General features: G+C 39.7%; 1 protein-coding gene across 12 annotated transcripts in view; it reads right to left on the reverse strand.

Annotated features, from left to right (window-relative positions):
- Nucleotides 1-21,065, reverse strand: part of stk33 (serine/threonine kinase 33) — a 172,993-nt gene that overhangs the window by 63,751 nt on the left and 88,177 nt on the right. For 5 of the 12 annotated variants that reach the window (XM_080190182.1, XM_080190188.1, XM_080190183.1 and 2 more), the window contains 2 exons: nucleotides 5,382-5,496; nucleotides 81-194 (listed from right to left, as the gene is read on the reverse strand). In XM_080190182.1, coding sequence (XP_080046308.1) covers nucleotides 81-194; nucleotides 5,382-5,496 — 229 coding nt within the window. Of the gene's footprint in view, nucleotides 1-80; nucleotides 195-5,381; nucleotides 5,497-7,460; nucleotides 7,482-7,632; nucleotides 8,262-12,416; nucleotides 12,436-18,267; nucleotides 18,624-19,789; nucleotides 19,871-21,065 lie in introns of those variants that run through there. The other 7 variants (XM_080190181.1, XM_080190192.1, XM_080190184.1 and 4 more) reach the window with 6 other exon arrangements.

Consider the following 21,065-nt stretch of genomic DNA (forward strand, 5'->3'; position numbering starts at 1 on the left):
CATGAAGATTATTAATTCAGCTTTGTATTAAAACTAAACTACCTTATTTTAAAAGAAGACAATGATCAAGAATAATTTACCTTTTCCCGGTTGACCTTCTTGATTGCCCACTTCTTGCCAGTCCCATTATGTGTAGCCTCAATCACTACCCCATAGCTGCCTTGTCCCAACCTTTGGCCAAAGCTATAGATTTGCTAAAAGAAAAGTTCAAAAAGTAAACATACTCATAAAACATTACACAGCTTGTTCACAGAACAGAGCTTTAACTCAATTCAAAACTAAGAAGACATACTTCAGTGAAAAAACTGTTTCTATAATTACTGTACTAATTGCAAAAAGGAAATTTTGCATGCTTCATGATCACCTGGACCTAAGGCTTGATATTCCTCATGATACCTTTAATGAGCAGTAATTTGAAGTTTTATTCAATCTAAACTTATTTTTTGTTTTACGTTCAGGTGTCAGCTCTGCATATCCAGCCATTCTATTTTATGTAAAGTTATCCAAAAACATCCAAGTCAAATGGAGTGAGGGTTAGAATGAAATCTGGATTGACTGCTAAGCTGCAGCATTGATTTCAGTAGAGCGTACCGGATGTCTCTTTATTGTGAACTGACTGAGTTGTCTAACATAAAGATGGAAATCTGGACAGCTTCCACCAGACAAAGTATTGGAACTTCTGAAAACATTATTGTTAATTTTTTATGCAGATGTACTTCTGCAAATTTTATGGAAGGAGTCATTTTTGTAGTTCAACAATGTTGGAGTTCCTGGAACTGTCCGTTACACCAGAAGACTGGTGCGGTGTTTTACACTGCCCATAGTTGCTCTTTCATTATAGCTATGTCATGGCTTGGAGATTGTGCTGATTTGAGGATTAGCTCAAGTGTTTTTTTTAAACAGATGCTCCAGCCAAGGTCCCTATTACCCTCACTCTGGCGTTTAGCCATCGAAATTCATTGTCACTTATTGGGTATGGCCAGAATACTCATCGATGCTTGGAACTGGGTGTTGACCAGTTACAGGTAGTACCATCAATTGTCATTATAGCTGCAAATTTTAATATCCAGCTTGACTCAAAATGGGGGAGTAATTCAATAAAAAAAACTTAAGATGTTCTTTCCACTATTTTTGGATAAAGGCTATTTCTGGAGCTTGACAAGATGCAAGTCTTTCCTCAATAGTAGCACCCTTGTGTAGGACAGATATTTGTGGGTTTGAACACCACAGCATGTACTTGTGCATGTAATCTATGTAGACATTTCAGTGCTGAATACTGAGGAAGTGCTGCACTGTTGGAGGTGCCACCTTTCAGATTATTTATGAAACTGAGGTCCCAACTTCTATCCTTCATGCAAACTTAAATGATACAATTTGAAGTGCAAGGAGCCACTCAAGACCATGCTGACAATACTGATCCTTCAACTAACAATAGTAAATCATATAGTTGTTACCTCATTGTTTGAGGCCTTCCTGTGCACAGATTGGCTGCTACATTACAACAGTAACTAGACTTTAAAATTACTTCATTGCCTGTTCCGCAGTTTTGAAGTATTAGAATACTGGTGAGCCAGATGTTGCACCTAGATTCTTCAGCCACTTTCAATAATAGAGGTTTTTTAAGAACCATGTTTGCAGTAGCACAGCTTCATTTTCTTAGATAGCAGATTTAGCCGTGTATGCCCACCCACTTGCAACTTGGTTTGGATTTCAACAGTGTTGAGCAATAAGAGCAAGACAGTGGACTTTCCAGAGTGAATTTTTCCAGTGTTGGAGGCAGGGACATGGAAAATTTGATTGACTGCATATCTGCTGCAAGTGGGCTCCCATTAGCAACAGTAACCTGTCCAGCAGCAGCAGGTAGCCAATTTGGGCACTTAATAGGGCAGTTGGTCTCTATTATGGAAATAGGTTGCAATTGTTCCAACAGCCCGTGGGCTGCTACTGCATCAAGAGTCTGGAATTGGAGCAAAGGCAGCCTTACTGTCCCAACTAATTCAGCTCTTGCTGCAAGATATCCACTGTCTTCCTACAGAAGGTGTTTCTATGGCACTGCTACTGCTCTTACACTGCAAAACAACAAATGACAGCCCAACCTGTGGGCTGCACTGAATGGACTTCCCAATAGTGGAATCTAGCAACTGTCCCTGGTTGGGCAGGGCTCCTAAAGTGGCTTTCTAATTGACCATCTCCAGGAAGATTATATCTGATATCCTCCCATAGGTTCCTGGGAAATTTCCTTTATGACTGTCATTCTACCTGATTTGGAGGAAGGCGATATTGGCTGCAAACATTAGGGAACTGATTATCCACTGCGCTAAAGGCAAACTCAGGTGTTCTAAATATTGGAACACCAGGGAAGATTTTTGTCTGCTTGACATTTGGAAATTTTTTGAACAGAGCACAGGAAAGCAAATTTGGAAAGAAGGATCACAAGCTATTAACAAAATCTACTCTTTTCTTCCTTTTGAAAATGAATGAAAGGAAAATCTGAAGGGTGCTGCGAGGAGCATGTGAATTTCGCTGCCAAATTTGCATCTATTTTGCACAGACTATGATTAATGTCCAGGGAGTAAAAATGCAAATCCACATCACTGCGTTCACCAGTATAGTTCCAACGAATAAGTTGCATCTTGGGAGTGAAAATCTATGCTTTCTGTAGAAGATCTACATCATTTGCCACTATTTTCTGAAAGTTTGATTTTAAATCATTTGTTTTTTGGGAGCAAAAACCAACTGGACATCTAAAAGGAGTGAACAGAGGAAAAACCAGTTCAAAATGGTAGTCATTTGAAAACCACAGCACGAGGCAAAACATTTCATTTTGGGACCTTGAAGATTATAGCAGCTTGAAAGAGTTCAGCTCAACTGACAGATTTTAAAAGTTATTATATCAATAAGCTTGATGAAGCCTGATTTAAAAGAAGTGCTTGAAAGAAAACATTTTAAAAATATACAACATGACTTCAATCATACTTGCATTATTCCACAACATGCTAAATGCTCAATTTTTCATCCTTCCTTTAGAGGAAAAAATATTCAATACTTCCTCAGGAAAGCCACTCTTTAATTAAATCAAAACTATGGTCTTTTTCTGAAAATAAGGTGAGCCTACATCAAAGGTGGTGCATTTAAAATATTCAGTGTGTGTCACTTCCAATATATACATGGGACTTTGAATAAGATATGGCTAGAATTCACCTTGAAGCAATATCAGCAAAGGGTTTTAATGACTTCCTGCTGGTTATATTTCCAATATAGGTTACATTTTGTATTTTATATTTTTATGTACATGCTGGTTATATTTTGGTTTCAATATAAAAATTCTGTTTCTTTCATAAAAATAAGATAATGGCCTGGAACATTCAGTCTTTGGGGAGGGGGTTTCACGCAGGAAGTACCCTAGAAGATATGCCAGGGACTCCCCAGATGTCTCACATGAGGACTACATAGGAATTGCCTAGGAAGTTCAAACTTACGATGGGCTATTTCTCTGCACTGGGACCCCTCCAATACTCCAATTTAAGTCGGAGACTTCTTAATGCAATAGACACCCAGGAAAAGTTAGAAAGATTAAAGCTGCTTCTAACTCCTGAATAACTACACTGGCAAATCCCAACCCCCACCTGAGCCCCCATGGGACCCTTTGACCTACAACCTCCTGGCCAACCCCCCTCCTTGATGACTCGTTTTACTATCCTCCTGATTGACAACTCCCACACCCCCTGACTATCCCCCACACTCCTGAATGAATTATCCAGCCCTTTAACTACCCTCTCAACTGGCCCAGTTGTATATCTGCTATCTGACATGTCCATCCAAAATCACCAACCCTTCTCCCACATCCTACCCACTGAATCCAAAAAGAAATGTGCAGTTCTCAACAAAAGTAAGTGAAAAGATACAAAGTGACAATCTGACTGTGCTTGCCATTTCATAAAAGTCCTGGCCCAATATTCTTAGGTGCACGGATGGATTTTCATTATTATAGTTCAGAAAATATTTGAATTTATTCTCAACACGGTGTGACAGCATTGTACTAATTGAGTCGAAATTGTAATTCTTCAACATATTACAGTTATAAGACTGTATAACTTGATCAGAAGCAAACATTTAACTAACACTCTTCCTGGGGTTGGCCAGGAGGTTGTAGGTCAGAGGGTCCCATGGGGGCTCAGGTGGGGGTTGGGATTTGTCAGTGTAGTTATTCAGGAGTTAGAAGCAGTTTTAATCTTTCTAACTTTTCCTGGGTGTCTATTGCGTTAAGAAGTCTCCGATTTAAATTGGAGTATTGGAGGGGTCCCAGTGCAGAGAAATAGCCCATCGTAAGTTTGAACTTCCTAGGCAATTCCTATGTAGTCCTCATGTGAGACATCCGGGGAGTCCCTGGCATATCTTCTAGGGTACTTCCTGCGTGAAATCCCCTCCCCAAAGACTGAATGTTCCAGGCCATTATCTTATTTTTATGAAAGAAACAGAATTTTTATATTGAAACCAAAATATAACCAGCAGGTACATAAAAATATAAAATACAAAATGTAACCTATATTGGAAATATAACCAGCAGGAAGTCATTAAAAACCCTTTGCTAATTTTGCTTCAAGGTGAATTCTAGCCATATCTTATTCAAAGTCCCATGTATATATTGGAAGTTACACACACTGAATATTTTAAATGCACCACCTTTGATGTAGGCTCACCTTATTTTCAGAAAAAGACCATAGTGCTAACAAGCTCATTACTGATTTTTAAAAACAGAATAGGAGTTATCCCATTTTGTAATTAATGTCAGGCAATTTGTTTCTCTATGCTATCCTATCCATTGGTAGAGATCACTTCTGCATGATAACAACTAAATACTAGACACCAAGTTTATTCAGTTCAAAATATCATCCAGTTCCTCCATAATAATCCTTATACATTATAATCATGTAAATAGAGGGTGGCATGGTGACACATTGGTTAGCACTGCTGCCTCACAGCGCGGCAGGGATCCACGTTCGATTCCAGCCTCGGGTCACCGTCTATGCAGAGTTTGCACTTTCTCCCCCTGTCTGCGTGGGTTTCCTCTGGGTGCTCTGGTTTCCTCCCAAACTCCAAAGATATGCAGGTTAGGTTGATTGGCCATGCTAAATTACCCTTTAACGTCAGGGGAATTAGCAGGATAAACATGTGGGGTCACAGGAATAGGGCCTGGGTGGGATTGTGGTTGGTACAGACACAATGGGCTGAATGACCTCTTTCCATACTGTGTGATTCTATGATATTTCATGCATTTAAATGATATTTCTCTAAAGAAAATGTGAGCAAATGTAACATAATACCAGACTGAGAGTCTCACATTAATGCAAAGGTCTAAGATGTTTAAAATGTCTACATACCCGAATGGCAAATTCATCATCAACCCTGGTGTGAGGCACCACTTTGACCTCAGCATTGCTGACGGTGGCACGCTGTGAAGGCATTTTTTGGAAATCTTGAGCCACCTCAATTTTCCTGCAAAGCAAATACTGCGTTAAGTTGAAGAATATTTTAGCTTTAACTATTTGTAACAACTAATACGAAAGCAAAGTATTGCTATGCTGGAAATCTAAAATAAAAACAGAAGATACTGGTTGTAAAAATAGAAAATACTGGTCTGATTTGATTTGTATACATGTATTAGTATACGGTGAAAAGTATTGCTTCTTGCACTATACAAAGCATACCATACTTAGAGAAGGAAAGGAGAGTGTGCAAAATGTAGTGTTAAGTCATTTGGTGCAGAGAAAGATCAACTTAATTGAGATAGGTCTGTTCAAAAGTCTGACGCAGCAGGGAAGAAGGTGTTCTTGAGGCGGTTGGTACGTGATCTCAGACTTTTGTAATTTTTTCCTGACAGAAGAAGGTGGAAGAGAGAACATCCGGATGCGTGGGGTCCTTGTTTATACTGGCTGCTTTTCTGAGGCAGCAGGAAGTGTAGACAGAGTCAATGGATGGGAGGCTGGTTTGCATAATGAACTGAGCTTCATTCACGACTCTTTGTAGTTTTTTGTGGTCTTAGACTGAGCAGAAGCCATATCAAGCTGTGATGAAATCAGAAAGAATGCTTTCTATGGTGCATCTGTAAAAGATGTTGAGAGTTGTAGTGGACATGCCAAATTTCCTTAGCCTCTTGAGAAAGTAGAGGCATTGGTGGGCTTTCTTACTGGAAAATAAGGTCAAGTTGCCTTAGTCCCAGATGACCACAGGCTGTCTCCCCTTTGAGAGCTGACCGGTGGTGATTTAACCTGAGGATCATCATGCCTCAGGTGAAGAGCAAAGTTAAGACATTGGGCCTTCATGAATAACCTCAGCCAGTATGGGAACTAAACCTATGCTATTGGTGCCACTCTGCATCACGAACAAGCCATCCAGCCAACTGAGCTCATCAACTCCCTGCTGACTGGAAAATACTCAATTGATATGAATAGAGAATGTTAACATACCAAGTAAATTATCTTTCACTAAACCTAGTACAAGTTACCTGAGTGCAACAAGTGCTAATGTTACATATTATTCAAAGTCGATTCCAAAGATTGAGTTCATATTTGAAACACATTTGGAATAATGTAACATTCCCTGCAACACATGTTCCCTTTATCCCGAGCATCCATACCACATGAAGTTGAAGCCATCCATACTATCAAAGAGGGTCAGTAAACAAGCTGTTTATTACTATTGTATCAAAATACTATAGAAGACAGAAATCTGACATAAAAACAAAAAATGATGGAAATACTCAAGTCTGGCAGAATCTCTGGAGTCAAATCAGAGTTAGTGTTTCAGGTCAAGTCCTTTCATAGTATTGGATACATTATATTAATGGCTTATAACTAACACTTGAGTGGAGAACAGATGGGATACCACTATCGAAGAGGTTTACTAGCAGGAGATGCATGAGGAAACAAGCAATACAAATGTTCACAAAGTTGACAATATCACGGAACGGACACTCAATGATTGAGAATATTGCACAGAATTAATTTATACAGTATGGTTTGGATGGGAACTCCTGAATAAACATCTTGTTTTCATTTGTGGGAAGATTATTGACTTTGGCAATATTTGCTCACACTTAAATCAGGAGAGTTGGTGAAGATAGAACCAATAGCAATTCCAGAACCAACATTTTGCTTCTTTTTGATTACAGTATTTAACATTCATTCAAAAATTAGGATGATCTAGTCATTTCATTAGTACAAATTTTCATTATCATGTCAGGGTTTCTTCAATTGCAAACAATAGTAGATATAGCGATATGGATCCAGGAGACCCTGACACAATCTCCCTGGTTGTACAAGCCAATGTGAATAGTGGATTGATTGGTACACTTTTAAGAGGGTACTCCTGTGAATATTCTCTGCTTCAGTGTCTGAAGAAATTTGGAAGTATGTTTTTACAATAAGTTGGATTCTAACTTTTTTTTACAATAAACTTACCTTGAGTTTCTTCACAGCAAGAATCCCTCCAGAAAATAAATCACTGTACAACAAATGAGGCAGGCTTGCATATTCAAAAAGAAAAACTTGAAAAACCTTTCCCTTATCATCCACAGTGATTGTGTGGTTTCTGCTTTCACTGCCTTTCATGGAATTCGAGTCTAAGCCATACCTTATACAAATGCTCTCTCAGTTTTTCAACTGTACCAACAGAACATTATTGCTTCACAGGCCCATCGGAAAGAGTCACCAGAATTTGATTGCATTGATTTTCTGACTTCTCGTAAATTCATTTGGTTCAAAGTCTGCATCAAGCAGTTTCCTCTCTTTAAACTGGGAGCCTTCTTCCTCACCTCGCCTTTGGCTCCACTTAACTGATCTTTTCCAGATTCCTGACTTTTTCTTTTAACTTAAAACTCTTCTTGGAACCTTTCTCCTTTTGTTTCCTCTCCCAGCAGACTGCTGACAACTTGGTATCTCCCTTGAGATCCAGAGCTCACATGTTGCTTTAACGTTAGAACAACTCATCTAAGATTCTTAGACTTCTTTTCCTCAAGAATCCAGCTAGAGAGACTTAAACGGCTCACTTCACCTGAGAGCATAATCACCAACTGAGCTAAAAATTGCTGTTCTGTTTTTGTAGGTTTCCCTCTCTGGACCCATGTTGCTAGGCAACAGTATAGTTTTCTCTGTGCTTTGTTTTTTTAAAGCTTAAAACCTAAACTATTACAAAGGTCAAAAAACCTAATTAAAATGCAAGTATACAAACAGTTCCACTCTAAAATGAAACAAGACCCAGGTTTCAATTTCTGAACGCACAAATAAAGAATATTAATCTTAAACTAGAACTTATTCCTGAAACCTACAAATAAAACTTACTTTTTTGATTTGATGTATTATTGTCACTTGTGTTGGTATGCAATAAAAAGTATTTTTCTTGCATGGTATACACACAAAACATACCCTTCACAGAGAAGGTGATGAGAGAGTGCAGAATATAGTGTTACAGTCATAGCTAAAGAGTAGAGAAAGATCAACTTAATGCGAGGTAGGTCCATTCAAAAGTCTGATGGCAACAGGAAAGAAGCTGTTCGAGTCGGCTGGTATGTGTCCTCAGACTTTTGTATCTTTTTCTGATGGATGAAGGTGGAAGAGAGTATATTTGGGGCACGCAGGGTCCTTCATTATGCTGGCTGCTTAACTATAATGGTGCCTGGAGGGACCAGGCCAGGTTGTTGATAATCTGGATACCTAGAAACTTGAAGCTCTCAACCATTTCCACTTCATCCTCATTGATGTAGACAGGGGCATGTCATCCACTAAGCTTCCTGAAATCAATGACTATCTCCTTCATTTTAATGACATTGAGGGAGAGATTATTGTCTATCGCCATTTCCTAATATACTTAACCTAGAGAGAGTGTAACAAATCTTCAATGGACTGGTTTCTGGTATGAGGGGATTATTCCATGGGGAGAGATTGGACAGAGCAGGTCCGTGTTCCCTGGATTTTATAAGAATGAGAGGTGTAACGTAAAATCCTAAGAGGTTTGACAGTTTGATGCTGAGAAACTAGTTACCATAGCTGGGGAATCTAGAATGCTGGATCAGAATAGTAGAATAAGGAACCAAGGGATCAACCATTTAGCAGTGAGATGAACAGAAATTTCTTTACTCAAACGATAGTGAATTTTTGTAATTCTCTACCCAGAGAGCTATGGATGCTCAGTTGTAAAGTATATTCAAGCAATAAATAGATCCTTTGGTATCAATAGAATTAAAGGGATATTGAAAGAAGGTAGAGTGGAGGTAGAAGATCTCCTTAATAGGCAAGACCCAATTTTAAAGGTTTTCTGACCTCTTGTCACAAATCTTTTAAGCAGCAGCAAGGATCATTGGACTGCTGCTGCATTCATAAATCCCTCAACATGATGGTACTGCGCATTTCAATCAGTGCCTTCCAAGCCCAGTTTTAACAGAAGTACACAATACAGTGTCTGTCAAGGAATGCTATTGGAGTAATGTGAGTGCAAGGAAGGATCCTCCTTACACTGGCACTAGCTTGTTGTATGGTATGTTGAAAGGTCCAGTTTGAATATCGATGAATGAAGGGATGAATGAGTGAATGGGTGAAGAGGTAAGTGGGTAAGGTGGGTGGCCAGATTGGGGTGTTAGTCAGGTGGTTGAGAGATGCTCATGGGTTGCCAATTCAGGCGGAGATAGTGGGTTGAGTTGACAGAATGGTCAGTGGTAGAAAGGGTGCTGGGTTTGATCAGGAGAGTAAAATGGTCAGTTTGGGAAGAGTTGGTCAGGGTCAGATCAGGACATTAGTCAGGGGTGGCTAGATGCATCAGTTCAAGATCGTGGTGGGGTGGTGTAGTCTTGTGGTGACCGGAAAGGGGTGGGGGGGGTGCAGTGGCTAGATGGCTAGTCAGGAGGGTGAGACAAAGGGTGAAGTTGAGTTGTTGAGAGGGATAGTCACGACAGGCCAGGGAGGGTTTATTCAGGTGGTCAGATTGGGGTAGTACTTAGGTTGAGGGGGGCATGGGGGGGGGCGGGGTAGCGGTGGGGGAACAAGTAGGATGGTCAGGAGAGTGGCCAGGTAGAGTGGTCAGGTCATGGTAGAGGGTGGTTCGGGCAAGTTGGTGAGCAGAGTTCTGAGGGGTAGTTTGGCCAAGTCAGGAGTGGGGTAGTCTGGTGATCGGGGTCAGAGGGAGTCAGATGGTTAATAAGATTGGGGTGGGGGAGGAGTGGATTAGTCAGGTGATCTTGAGGGTACTCAGGTCAGGGAAAAGTCGACTGGGCTAGACGTAGTCATGTTAGTTCACTCAAGATGGGAGGGGTAGTCAGTTCTAATCATGAGGGTAGTCAGGTTATCAGGAGAGAAGTCAGGGGGGTAGTCACCTCTGGAGGTTGGTTGTGTTCAGTTGGAGGGTCAGTTACCCAGATGTTAGACTAGATTTTACACTATTTAATATTTTCTGGTTAATTATCTAGGTAAGAACAGCAACGCCTGTGACTCTAACTCAACAGTTGGAGAAATTCACAGACGGTCCCGGGGGAGCAGGTGAATTGCTCATCAGAAGTTGAAATTTCCCAGACAATTCCCATGTAGGTCCACACATCAAAACTTCCACAGGATCCCGCCATGCAGTTTTTTTTTGCCCTGTGGGGTCTTCTACAATCTGGAGACCGAAACATTTGGCCTCTTGATTCTTCTATGAAAGGAAAAAGTCTCTGATATTGCTAAAAAGCAACATTTTATTGAACATTTTCATCAATATCCATCAGGACAAGTCATATTGGAGAGAGTTATAGAATAAAGAAATCTAGGGGTATAGGTTCATAGTGCCTTGAAAGTGGAATCACAGATGGACTGCATGGTAAAGACGACATTCGGCATGCTTGGTTTCATTGGTCAGAACAGTGAATACAGGAGTTAAGATGTCTTGTTGAAGTTGTACAGGACATTAGTAAGGCCACACTTGGAATACTGTGTACAATTCTGGTCACCCTATTATAGAGAGGATATTATTAAACTAGAAAGAGTGCAGAAAAGATTTACCACAACGTAACTGGGACTTGATGCTTTCAGTTACAAGGAGAGGCTGGACAGACTGAGACTCCTCTTTTCTCTGGAGTGTAGGGGCTGAGGGGTGATCATTTAGAGGCCTATTAAATAATGAGGAGCATAGATAAGGTAGATAGTCAACATCTTTTCTCAAAGGTAGGGGGGGGTCTAAAACTAGAGGACATAGGTTTTAGGTGAGAGAAGAAAGATACAAAAGGATCCAGAGGGGCCATTTTTTCACAAAGAGCGTGGAACAAGCTGCCAGAGGTAGAAGAAGAGGCAGGTGCAATTTTGTCTTTTAAAAAGCACTTAGACAGTTACATGGGTAAAATTGGAATAGAGGGATTTCAGCCAGATGGAGGCAATTGGGACCAGCTTAGTGGTAAAAAACTAGGTGGTATGGACAAGTTGGCCAAAGGGCCTGTTTCCATGCTGTAAACCTCTACAGCTCTATGATTCTACATGGCATAAAGTTGTTGTTTCGCCAGTCATCTGTATTCTTGCACTTGTCCTGATGAGCACAGGATGAAAAGTTTCAACAAAATGTCTTTTTCAGCAATACTCAGGTTCTGCACTGCCAAACATCATGAAGTAGTCCCTTTGCATCTACCCTATAAAATCCCTTTACTAATTCGAACCCTAGATTAGATCATCTGAACACACTGGAATGCATGACAATTTAATTTAATCTTTTAAATCCCAGTCATTCTGCTGAACCTACACTGTACACTGTTAGCCTATTAAAGATCTGTGAATGGTCTTTTTATTTAATCATCTAATAACTTCTGTTTCAGGAAAACTCTATTGTTAATAATATTGGAGCTTGAGTAATCTTAAAATACAAATCTTTGTTCAAACAGGCCCATGCTTGTAATTGACAAGTAACTGCAACTTGTAAGGCACTTTGATGATAACAATTGCCTGTTAAAGGAGTGATAAAATAAGGTAAGCTCAGAAAATTAAGAACAAGCACTTGCTGCGCCAGACTGAAGGGGGCTGGGAGAGGGGATTCTACGAGGAGAGAAAACTGGACATATGAAACAGACAAGCTTAAACTAGCATGGACAGGATGACTGGAGTCAGATAACTAACACTACGGACCATAAAACGTGGAGAATTGTGAACGGATGCAGAAATAGAGATGACAAAGTCATCTGATTTGTGCAGATAGTTATTATTCCCGTGGTGACCAATAATGTGAAAGAACCAAACTTCCCAAATGACCTCACTGGAAAACTCAATGGACAAGATGTCACTTTTTAAAACTTTAACAATCAAACCCAAAATCAACATAAAAATTAAACACAAATTAATAGACACATTGTGATTGATTACAAATTGCTCATTAAATGGCAGATTCAATTAAGACAGATCTCACAAACTTACTCAGCAGCCCACTCAGCATTTGCATCATCTACTTCAGTCCCAAAGTTCTTAAAAGCTCTGTCTTTCTTACAAAGAATTCCAGCACCTCCTCTTCCAGGATTCAGCCTGATTCCCAAAAGCAGCACACAAATCTCACCTCACCTTTTCTTACAATGGTCTCGATGGTAGTAATCCACAAATGCTATCTTCAATTAGCAGAATCAGCTGCAGCGATTGCCTTTTCCAATTTCCTGGAACTAGCTTCTATCTTCTTCATTCTACTTGCACTGCACCACTTAGGTCAAAACTCAACTGACTCTGCATCCTTTTGTCTAGTTAGAACCAGTTTCAGTTTCCCCAGATGTTTTGGTTTCCATTCTCAGTTTGAGTCTTGGTTTCCCTAGAAACCAGAAGGTTCAGTTTCCCTTTTCAGTTTGGGTCTGTCTCTAAAAATACAAGCTTTAGAACCATAGATTCCATAGAAGAATAGATAGGATTACTAGCTTACGGAACATAACACCCGCCCGCCTAGTAAGGAACATATCTGGCTTGTGTAAGTGGGCTCATGCCTAACCAAAGTAACTACCAGATATCACACATCATTCTGCCCAGTGATCATGCAGGTAATGACAAAATGGAGCTGTAAACCATTACACTGTATTGATCTCTAATATGTATCTAATAAAGGCCTCTAGTCACCAACTGGTATCAGGTAAAATCCATAAGTAAAAATCTTGCACTGTAATCCTAAGTGCAAAGTGTGAAGTGATACATTTTGGTTGTAAGAACAAGGAGAGGCAATATAAAATAAAGAACAGAATTCTAAATTGACCAGAGGGGAACATTAGGGAAAAATTCTTTTTACTGCAGTTGGTAGCAAGGGTCTAACCTGGAAAATCTCAGCAGATCTGGCAGCATCTGTAAGGAGAGAAAAGAGCTGACATTTCAAGTCCAGATGATCCTTTGTCAAAGGATAAAGGGTTATCTGGAGTCAAAATGTCGGCCCTTTTCTCTCCTTACAGACGCTGCCAGACCTGCTGAGATTTTCCAGCATTTTCTCTTCTGGTTTCAGATTCCAGCATCTGCAGTAATTTGTTTTTAATCAAGGGTCTAACCTAATTGTATGGTGGTCAAAGATTCAATTGCAGTTTTCAAAAGGGACTGGATAATAATCTGAAAAAGAAAAAAAGTATACAGTTCCAGGTATAAGGCAGGGGAGTGGGACTAACTGAGTCATTCTTACAGAGGGGCAGCATGTACACAACAGGCTGAATGACCTCCATCTATGCTGTAACCACCCGAAAGTTCTATAATTCAATGTTCTCTTTTCAAAGACCAATCGATCTAAAGTTCAGTAATCAAAACTGAATGCAATGCTGCAAATGAGATCTGACAACAGTTATGTACAACTGAAAGACCTCTGACACTTCAATTCCAATCCCCTTGAGGTAATGACCAATACTGCATTAGCCTTTTTGAATTTTTTTTTTACTGTGCATTAGCTTTTGAGTTTTATATACGGACAACTAAATCTCCTAGTTCCTTCACAATCACAATTTTTAAGAAAATATTCTGATCCGTTTTTCAAGTGGAATACTTCACACTTCCCAACTTGAACTCAATCTCAATCTAGTGTTGTCGGCTCACCTATTCCTCCCTGTAACTTTCTCCTTGCAACCACACAATTATACTTCCTGTGCCTAAATTAGTAGCAAAATTGTATATTGGGAAAATAACTTGCTCTTGTAAAGCCCCTTTTATAGCCTCAAGATGCCCGAGAGTGATTTACAACAAATGCAATACTTTTGAAGCAAGGTCAATTTACAATTTAAAAGCATAACAGTTGACTTGCGTACAGCAATTTCCCATCAGAATCAACATGATAATGACCAGATAATCTGTTTTAGTGATGCTGGTTGAGGGATAAGTATTGGCTAGCACACTGGGATGAGTTCTTTAAAATAGTGCTATGGGATAGTTTATGTCCACCTGGAAGAGCAGACAAGGTCTCAATTTAATATCTCACTGAAAGATGAAATACTAAATTGATTTGAAGCTTATAAAGAGTTGCTGTATCTTTGTCCAAAAACAGGAAATCTAATTAATATTTAAAAAGGATATAAGAATATAATGACTTTGGACGGTGTACGGCATAGATTAACCAGAATATCGGGGTTTAAGATGCGCACAGGTTGTATTGTATTCCCCGAACACTGATGGATGAGGGATGATCCAGTTTTCTTATTCATTTATAGGATGTGAAAGTTGTAGGCAAGGCATTTCTTGCCTCGAGTAATCTTGAAATGCAAATCTCTGTTCAAACAGGCCCATGCTTGTAATTGATAAGTTACTGTAATTTATAAATCAAATCAATGGTAACAATTGCCTGTAATTCCTAATTTATAGAATTCTTACAGGGCAGGAGGAGGCCATTTGGCCCAAAAAGTCTGCATTAACTCTCTGAAAGAGCATCCTACTCAGGCCCACCCTATCTCCATAATTGTGCACTTACCATGGCTAACCTACCCTCACCTACACCATTCCTGGACCCTAAGGGGAAATTTAGCATTTAACCTGAACATCTTTAGTCTGTGGGAGGAAACTGGAGCAGCCAGAGGAATCCCACACAGGGAGGATGTGCAAACTCCACACAGACCATCACCCAAGGATGGAATTGAACCTGAGTCTCTGGCATTCTGAGGCAGCAGTGCTAACCACCATGCTGCTGTGCCACCCTGAGATGGTGATAGTACTTGTGAGCCACCTTCCTGAACTGCTGCAGTCTATCAGGTGCAGGTACACTCAGTGCTATTAGCAGGTTTTAATTCCAACAATAATAAAGGAAAACAATATAGCTCCAAGTCAAAAAAAAGCAGAACTAAAGCATTTTCCAAACAATATATTTTGAACAAATATACAAGACACGTCTCTTCCTTGTGTTCCCTGCCACTAACTGTAGACAACAGCACACTTACTAATGGAAATCATTATTGATTTCATGTAAAATATTTATCTAAAAATAAACTGTAATGAATTTTGGTTTGCTCCTTATCAAAAGGACTCAAAGCTACCACATCTATATTAATCTAACTGCAAAACTTGTAATACTGTAATACTTAAACTGTGCAGAAACACTTTAGTAATCTCATTTAATGTGGATTGCAAATGAATAAGTACAAAGTAAATGACAAAGTAGTAACATGGTCCTTGACGTTAATAATAAGTGATTTTAGTTCATTTGGCAGCATTGTTCCATTTATCTTCTCTGCACAGTTTGAGTATGAGATTTAGAATAAGTCTATTTACCCGCCAAAACCCAACCTTTAACAAATAATTCATTGAGTTAATTTTAAAAGGTTTATTTTTAAGCTTGCTATCTGCTTGCTTTTTAATCTGAACATTTTCCACCAGAGACTTTCTGCACACCCTGATTAGTGTAGTACAAAAGCCACCACCTTCTCAACTTCTGGCAGCGTTGCTACACTCGGATATTATGTTCCCTGAAGGAATTATATGTAAAATTGTGTGACTTACAGAAAATTGGTTTAAAAGTTTTGCAATGGTAAACTATCTTGGAATATTGATAATTTGGAAGAAGCAAAGTTTTACGCCTACAAATATGACATTGTGGCCCAATTTGCTATTTTAACTGCAAGCATGAATGGGGTGGGATGCAATGACCACTTCCCTGCTAGGCCATGCCTGCTGGAAGTGCAGTCAAGAGTCACCTAGGCAAGTTTTTTATGTTTCTTTATGGACTATGAGTGCTTATCTGGCCTTCACTAAAAGGAAACTTTGGCCTTCCATTGGCCAGGTTTTTCTCTTCTCCCTCAACTGCACCTATCTTACTCCTTCACCACTTATCTATTTGCAAGAGACCATTCCCTCAGGAGCGCATGCTGCTCCTCGCTACCAGCCAGGTGGAAGTTAAGGACCACATATGCAAATGAGGCTCAGCAGCTACAATTTTCCAGGCCACAACTTCCTAGTTTCTTGCTCGCCTAGGTCCCTGCTACAGACTTATTATGCCCCTCCATAAAATCAGGGCCACTGTGAAAGAAAATCATGTTTTGCCTCAGTGAAAGAAACCTTGTCCTCCTGAAGAATGTGCTTCCTTGGCATCCTACTAAGAATACATAGAGGCACTCATCACCACATCTTTATGAGCAGGAACCCCAGCTGCCCTCTCAGAATCAGTAACCCCATATGCCTGATCCAACTCCCTCAATGACCTCCTGCCCAGTGGTAATCTTGGTAATCTACTCCCCATCTTAAATACCACTGTGGATTTTCCAGCAGTTCAGATATCACTGCCCCTCTCCCCTTTGCATTTAGAGTACCCATTCACTTGTCAACAAGGCTCTTGCCATCCATGAGCTCATTGTGGGTGACTAAATCATCATTATGGACTTGACAGAAAACTAGCTGATAGGTACAACTCTCTTCAAATAAGCCTCTCTGCCTGACTATTCTTCCACCCCTTGTCCCTCTAGGTGTGCATGGTGGAGTGTGGCTCTTAACACAAAATCAAACCATGATCTGCTACTTTCACTTACTTTGAGCATCTTTTTCCTCTCAATTAAAATTGCTCTTTACAGACCACCCTGATACAATAAAAAAACTTATCAATACTTTGCTTCCTCAGCCTCTCATATCTAACTATTTTTCATTCAACTATTGCAACCACATCTTAAATCATCATGGTCTCTCTCCTCCTGAGTTTACTGCTATCCTCCATTAACTCTCCCTCCATAAAAGTTCCCCAACAAATAGACATGCTCACCTTGATTTTGCCATCTCATGAATTCACACCACAACCTTCCGCCTTCTCAATCCTCCCTTCCTGCAAACATTTCTCTCCTAATTCACTTACAAGTGCTCTTTCAAAATCCCTTCATTTACCACGACATTGCTGCAAGTAGCAATCCAATCAAGCACACCCTCAACACCAACTTTCATGCTCTAGTCCCCATTAAAATTATTTTCTCTCTTGCTGGCCATTCCCCAATAAGGCCCTCATTTCCACTCCCTTAAATCCAAGGGATGCAGATTTGAATAGATATAGAAGATAATTGGTTTAGCGTTCACCACCAGATCTGGCTGGACCACATGCTATCAGGTCATCTTGTCATAACTGCTCACTGAATGCAAAGATACTCCTTGGCTTCTTTTCTCTACTGCAAAAACTCTTCATAATACCCACTCTCTGTCTCCTCCATTCCCAGTTCCAACAACTCACAGCTCATAAACTTTTTGGGAATTATGGGGAAATGGTGCCATAGAGGTAATGCCACTGGTCTTTAATCCAGAGGCTCAGGCTAATGCTCTGGAGATTTGGGTTCAAATCCCACCAGGGCAGCTGGTGGAATTTAAAATCAATTGATAAGTCTAGGATATAAAGCTAGTTGCAGCAATATTCATGTAACAATTATCACTGATTGTTATTAAAAAAAAACCATGAGGTTCACTAATTTCCTTTAGGGATACAAATCTGCAACCCTTATTTGATCTCTACATTTGACTCAGTTCAAGGGGAATCAGAGAAAGGTAAAAAGAAAATGCTAGTCTTGCCGGTGATGCCCACATCCCATGAAAGAATAAACATCAGGAGACCAGCTGCCTTTTCTGTTTCTCTCCCTTCCCCATACCCATTCAGCCAAACTGCCTTTAAGATGCCCCCTGTTCTAGCTTTGAAGTTGCATTTGTCTCCACTTGCTGTTCCATTTTCCCTCATGACCTCTTTGTGCTTATCTTGTCCATAAGACCCATCTCCTGTTCATTTGATTCCATTTCCATTAAACTGCTGGTCACCTAGCTTCCCTCCCTGATCCCCATGTTAGCTGATATCATTAATAATGATTAATACTGTCACCTCTTTGCAAAAAAAATTCCTTGACTTCATCATCCTTGCAACTAACACCCATCTTCAATTTCTCTCTCCTTTCCAAAGTCCTTAAAATGTGTTGCTGCCTCCAGAATTTGTGTCCCCCATCCAAGGAAATTCACTCCAATCAGGTTTCCACATTGCCAAAGTTTCGAAATGGCTCCTAAAGTCAACTATCCCTCCTCGTTCTTCTCCAACAATCTGCAGCCTTTGACACAGTTGACCATTCCATCCTTCTTTGTCCTTGTCCAGCTGGGTGAGACAAAATTCACCTAGTTCCATTCTCATCAATCAGTTGTAACCCAAGAATCAGTTGCAATGGCTTCCCCTCTCGCTCCTGCACTGTTACTTCCACTTATCCCAAGGATCTGTTCTTTTAAGCTCTCATCCATGCTATTGTTACCTGATTGGAGTGAATTTCCTTGGATGGGGGACACAAATTCTGGAGGCAGCAACACGTTTTAAGGACTTTGGAAAGGAGAGAGAAATTGAAGATGGGTGTTAGTTGCAAGGATGATGAAGTCAAGGAATTTTTTATGGTGATGCATTCCTGGCTAGCTTTCCTGGTTATGTTCATTAAAAATTCTCCTGCAGTGTCACACCACATCCAATTCGCTCAGCACACCTGTGTTCCCTGACTTACATTGCTGTCTAGTTAAGCATTACCTCAGTTTAAAAATTATCATCCTTGTTTTCAAATTCCTGCATGGCATTGAACCACCCTATTTTGAAAATCTTTTCCAGCACTACAACCTTCTGAGATATTTGCAGTCTTCCAGTTCTGATCTTGCATATCCCAATTTTACTTACCACACATAAATTCTGGAATTCCCTCCCTAAACATCTCTCTTTCAGATCCTCCTTAAATCTTACCTCTTTGACCTTGCTTTTGATTATCAGTCCTAATATCTCCTTACAAAGTTTTGTGTGGAATTCTGTTTGATAACACTCCTTTGAAATACCTTGGGATTTTTTACTACATTAATGATGTGACATAAGTACAATTTTTTGTTGTTGTTACTACTGTTCTCCTCATTCCTCAGTGTCTATTTAACTTTAGAGTTTCCTATCAACAGTTTTGAAATTACGTTCTGTATACCCAAGTCGAGGTCAATAGTAGACTCAGTACAGGTCGCTGGGAAACAAACACCACTGTGCATTTTCTTCCAGTCTGAACACAACCATTTACCAATAATTATATAATTTCATATCCACATTGCCCCTTTTCCTTTAATTCCATGGGCTTCATATTTGCTAATAAGTCTATTTGATTTGATTTATTGTGATGTGCATTAGTATATAGTGAAAAGTATTGTTTCTTGCATGCTATACAGACAAAGTATACCGTACATAGAGAAGGAAAGGAGAGAGTGCAGAATGTAGTGTTACAGTCATAGTTAGGGTGCAGAGAAAGCTCAACTTAATATGAGGCAGGTCCATTCAAAAGTCTGATGACAGCAGGGAAGAAGCTGTTCTTGACTGATCTGTACGTGGCCTCAGACTTCTGTACCTTTTTCCCGCCAGAAGAAGGTGGAGGAGATTATGTCTGGGGTGCGTGGGATCCTTCATTATGCTAGCTGCTTTTCCGAGGCAATCTACATTGTACTGTTGTCAAATGCGTTTTCAAAATTCATGTACAAATCACCCACTGCTCTGCGCAACTCTCTCCTTTACTTCAAAGAACTATGGAATCTTTGGAATTCCATTCCTCCTTAACAATAAACCACTTTGAACAAGCATAGAGAGTTTGCTTTCTTCCCCAACATGAGTAAACTACTCAATTCCATGAGAAATACATTAACTAGATAGGTTAATGAAGTTTAGAACCAGAGTACAAAGTAAATGTTATGTTATGTAGTTAAAAGCTAACAGTAAAACTCAACTGAGCGAGTTAAGCAGCGGGATGGTGTTAATAATTAAATATAAACCACTTAATAAGTTTTGGATTATAGAACTTCATTTGTAAAATACAGCTGAGCACACATTAAAATGCAAATAGAAACTGACCAAAATCATTAGAAGGCATGTGAAAAAGAATTCTGTGGTCAAACAGATGTAAAATGCAGTACAGTATAAAGCAATATATACTGCAACTGGGAAAAAATAGCCATTGCAACAGATATATTTTCTTCTAGCTTCCAACATCACTAACATCTCTGCTTGCCCACTGGCACATAGGGAGAGAAAATGCAACAGGAAAAGCTGCCTCATCAGGAATGCCAATATCTTTTTTTCTGCATTTTCATAGTTTGTGTCAGGTGCAAAAATGTAATGGGAGCAGAAAACACTTTGCCATTTTTACAGTATGTTCCTAACAGTAATTAAAACAAGTGAATGCCTGAAATAAGCATGAAAGCACTGTTGGCTTGGTAATTGTACTGAAACTGTCAATAGCAGATACTGAACATTTAAAAATTATTAAATAATCAAGGCAAATTGATAAAAAGAGAAATAAAAGACGGCTGGATTTGCAGAACTGCTTAAAAAGTTTGCTATGATTACGAAGATTTGATTTGATTTATTGTCACATGTATTAGTATACAGTGAAAAGTATTGTTTCTTGCGTGCTACAAAGCACATCATTCATAAAGAGGGAAAGGAGGGAGCGCAGAAGGTAGTATTACAGTCATAGCCGGGGTGTAGAGAAAGATCAACTTAGAGGCTCATTCTGGGGAAGGTGGGACCTCTATAAGAGTGATGGTCTACACCTGAATCAGAGGGGATCCAATATCCTGGGGGGTAAATTTGCAAAGGCTATGCAGGGAGGTTTAAACTGATTCGGAGAG

Source organism: Carcharhinus amblyrhynchos, chromosome 6, assembly GCF_965287045.1.
Source record: "Carcharhinus amblyrhynchos chromosome 6, sCarAmb.v2.hapA, whole genome shotgun sequence".
In the NCBI taxonomy this organism is placed as follows: Eukaryota; Metazoa; Chordata; class Chondrichthyes; order Carcharhiniformes; family Carcharhinidae; genus Carcharhinus; species Carcharhinus amblyrhynchos.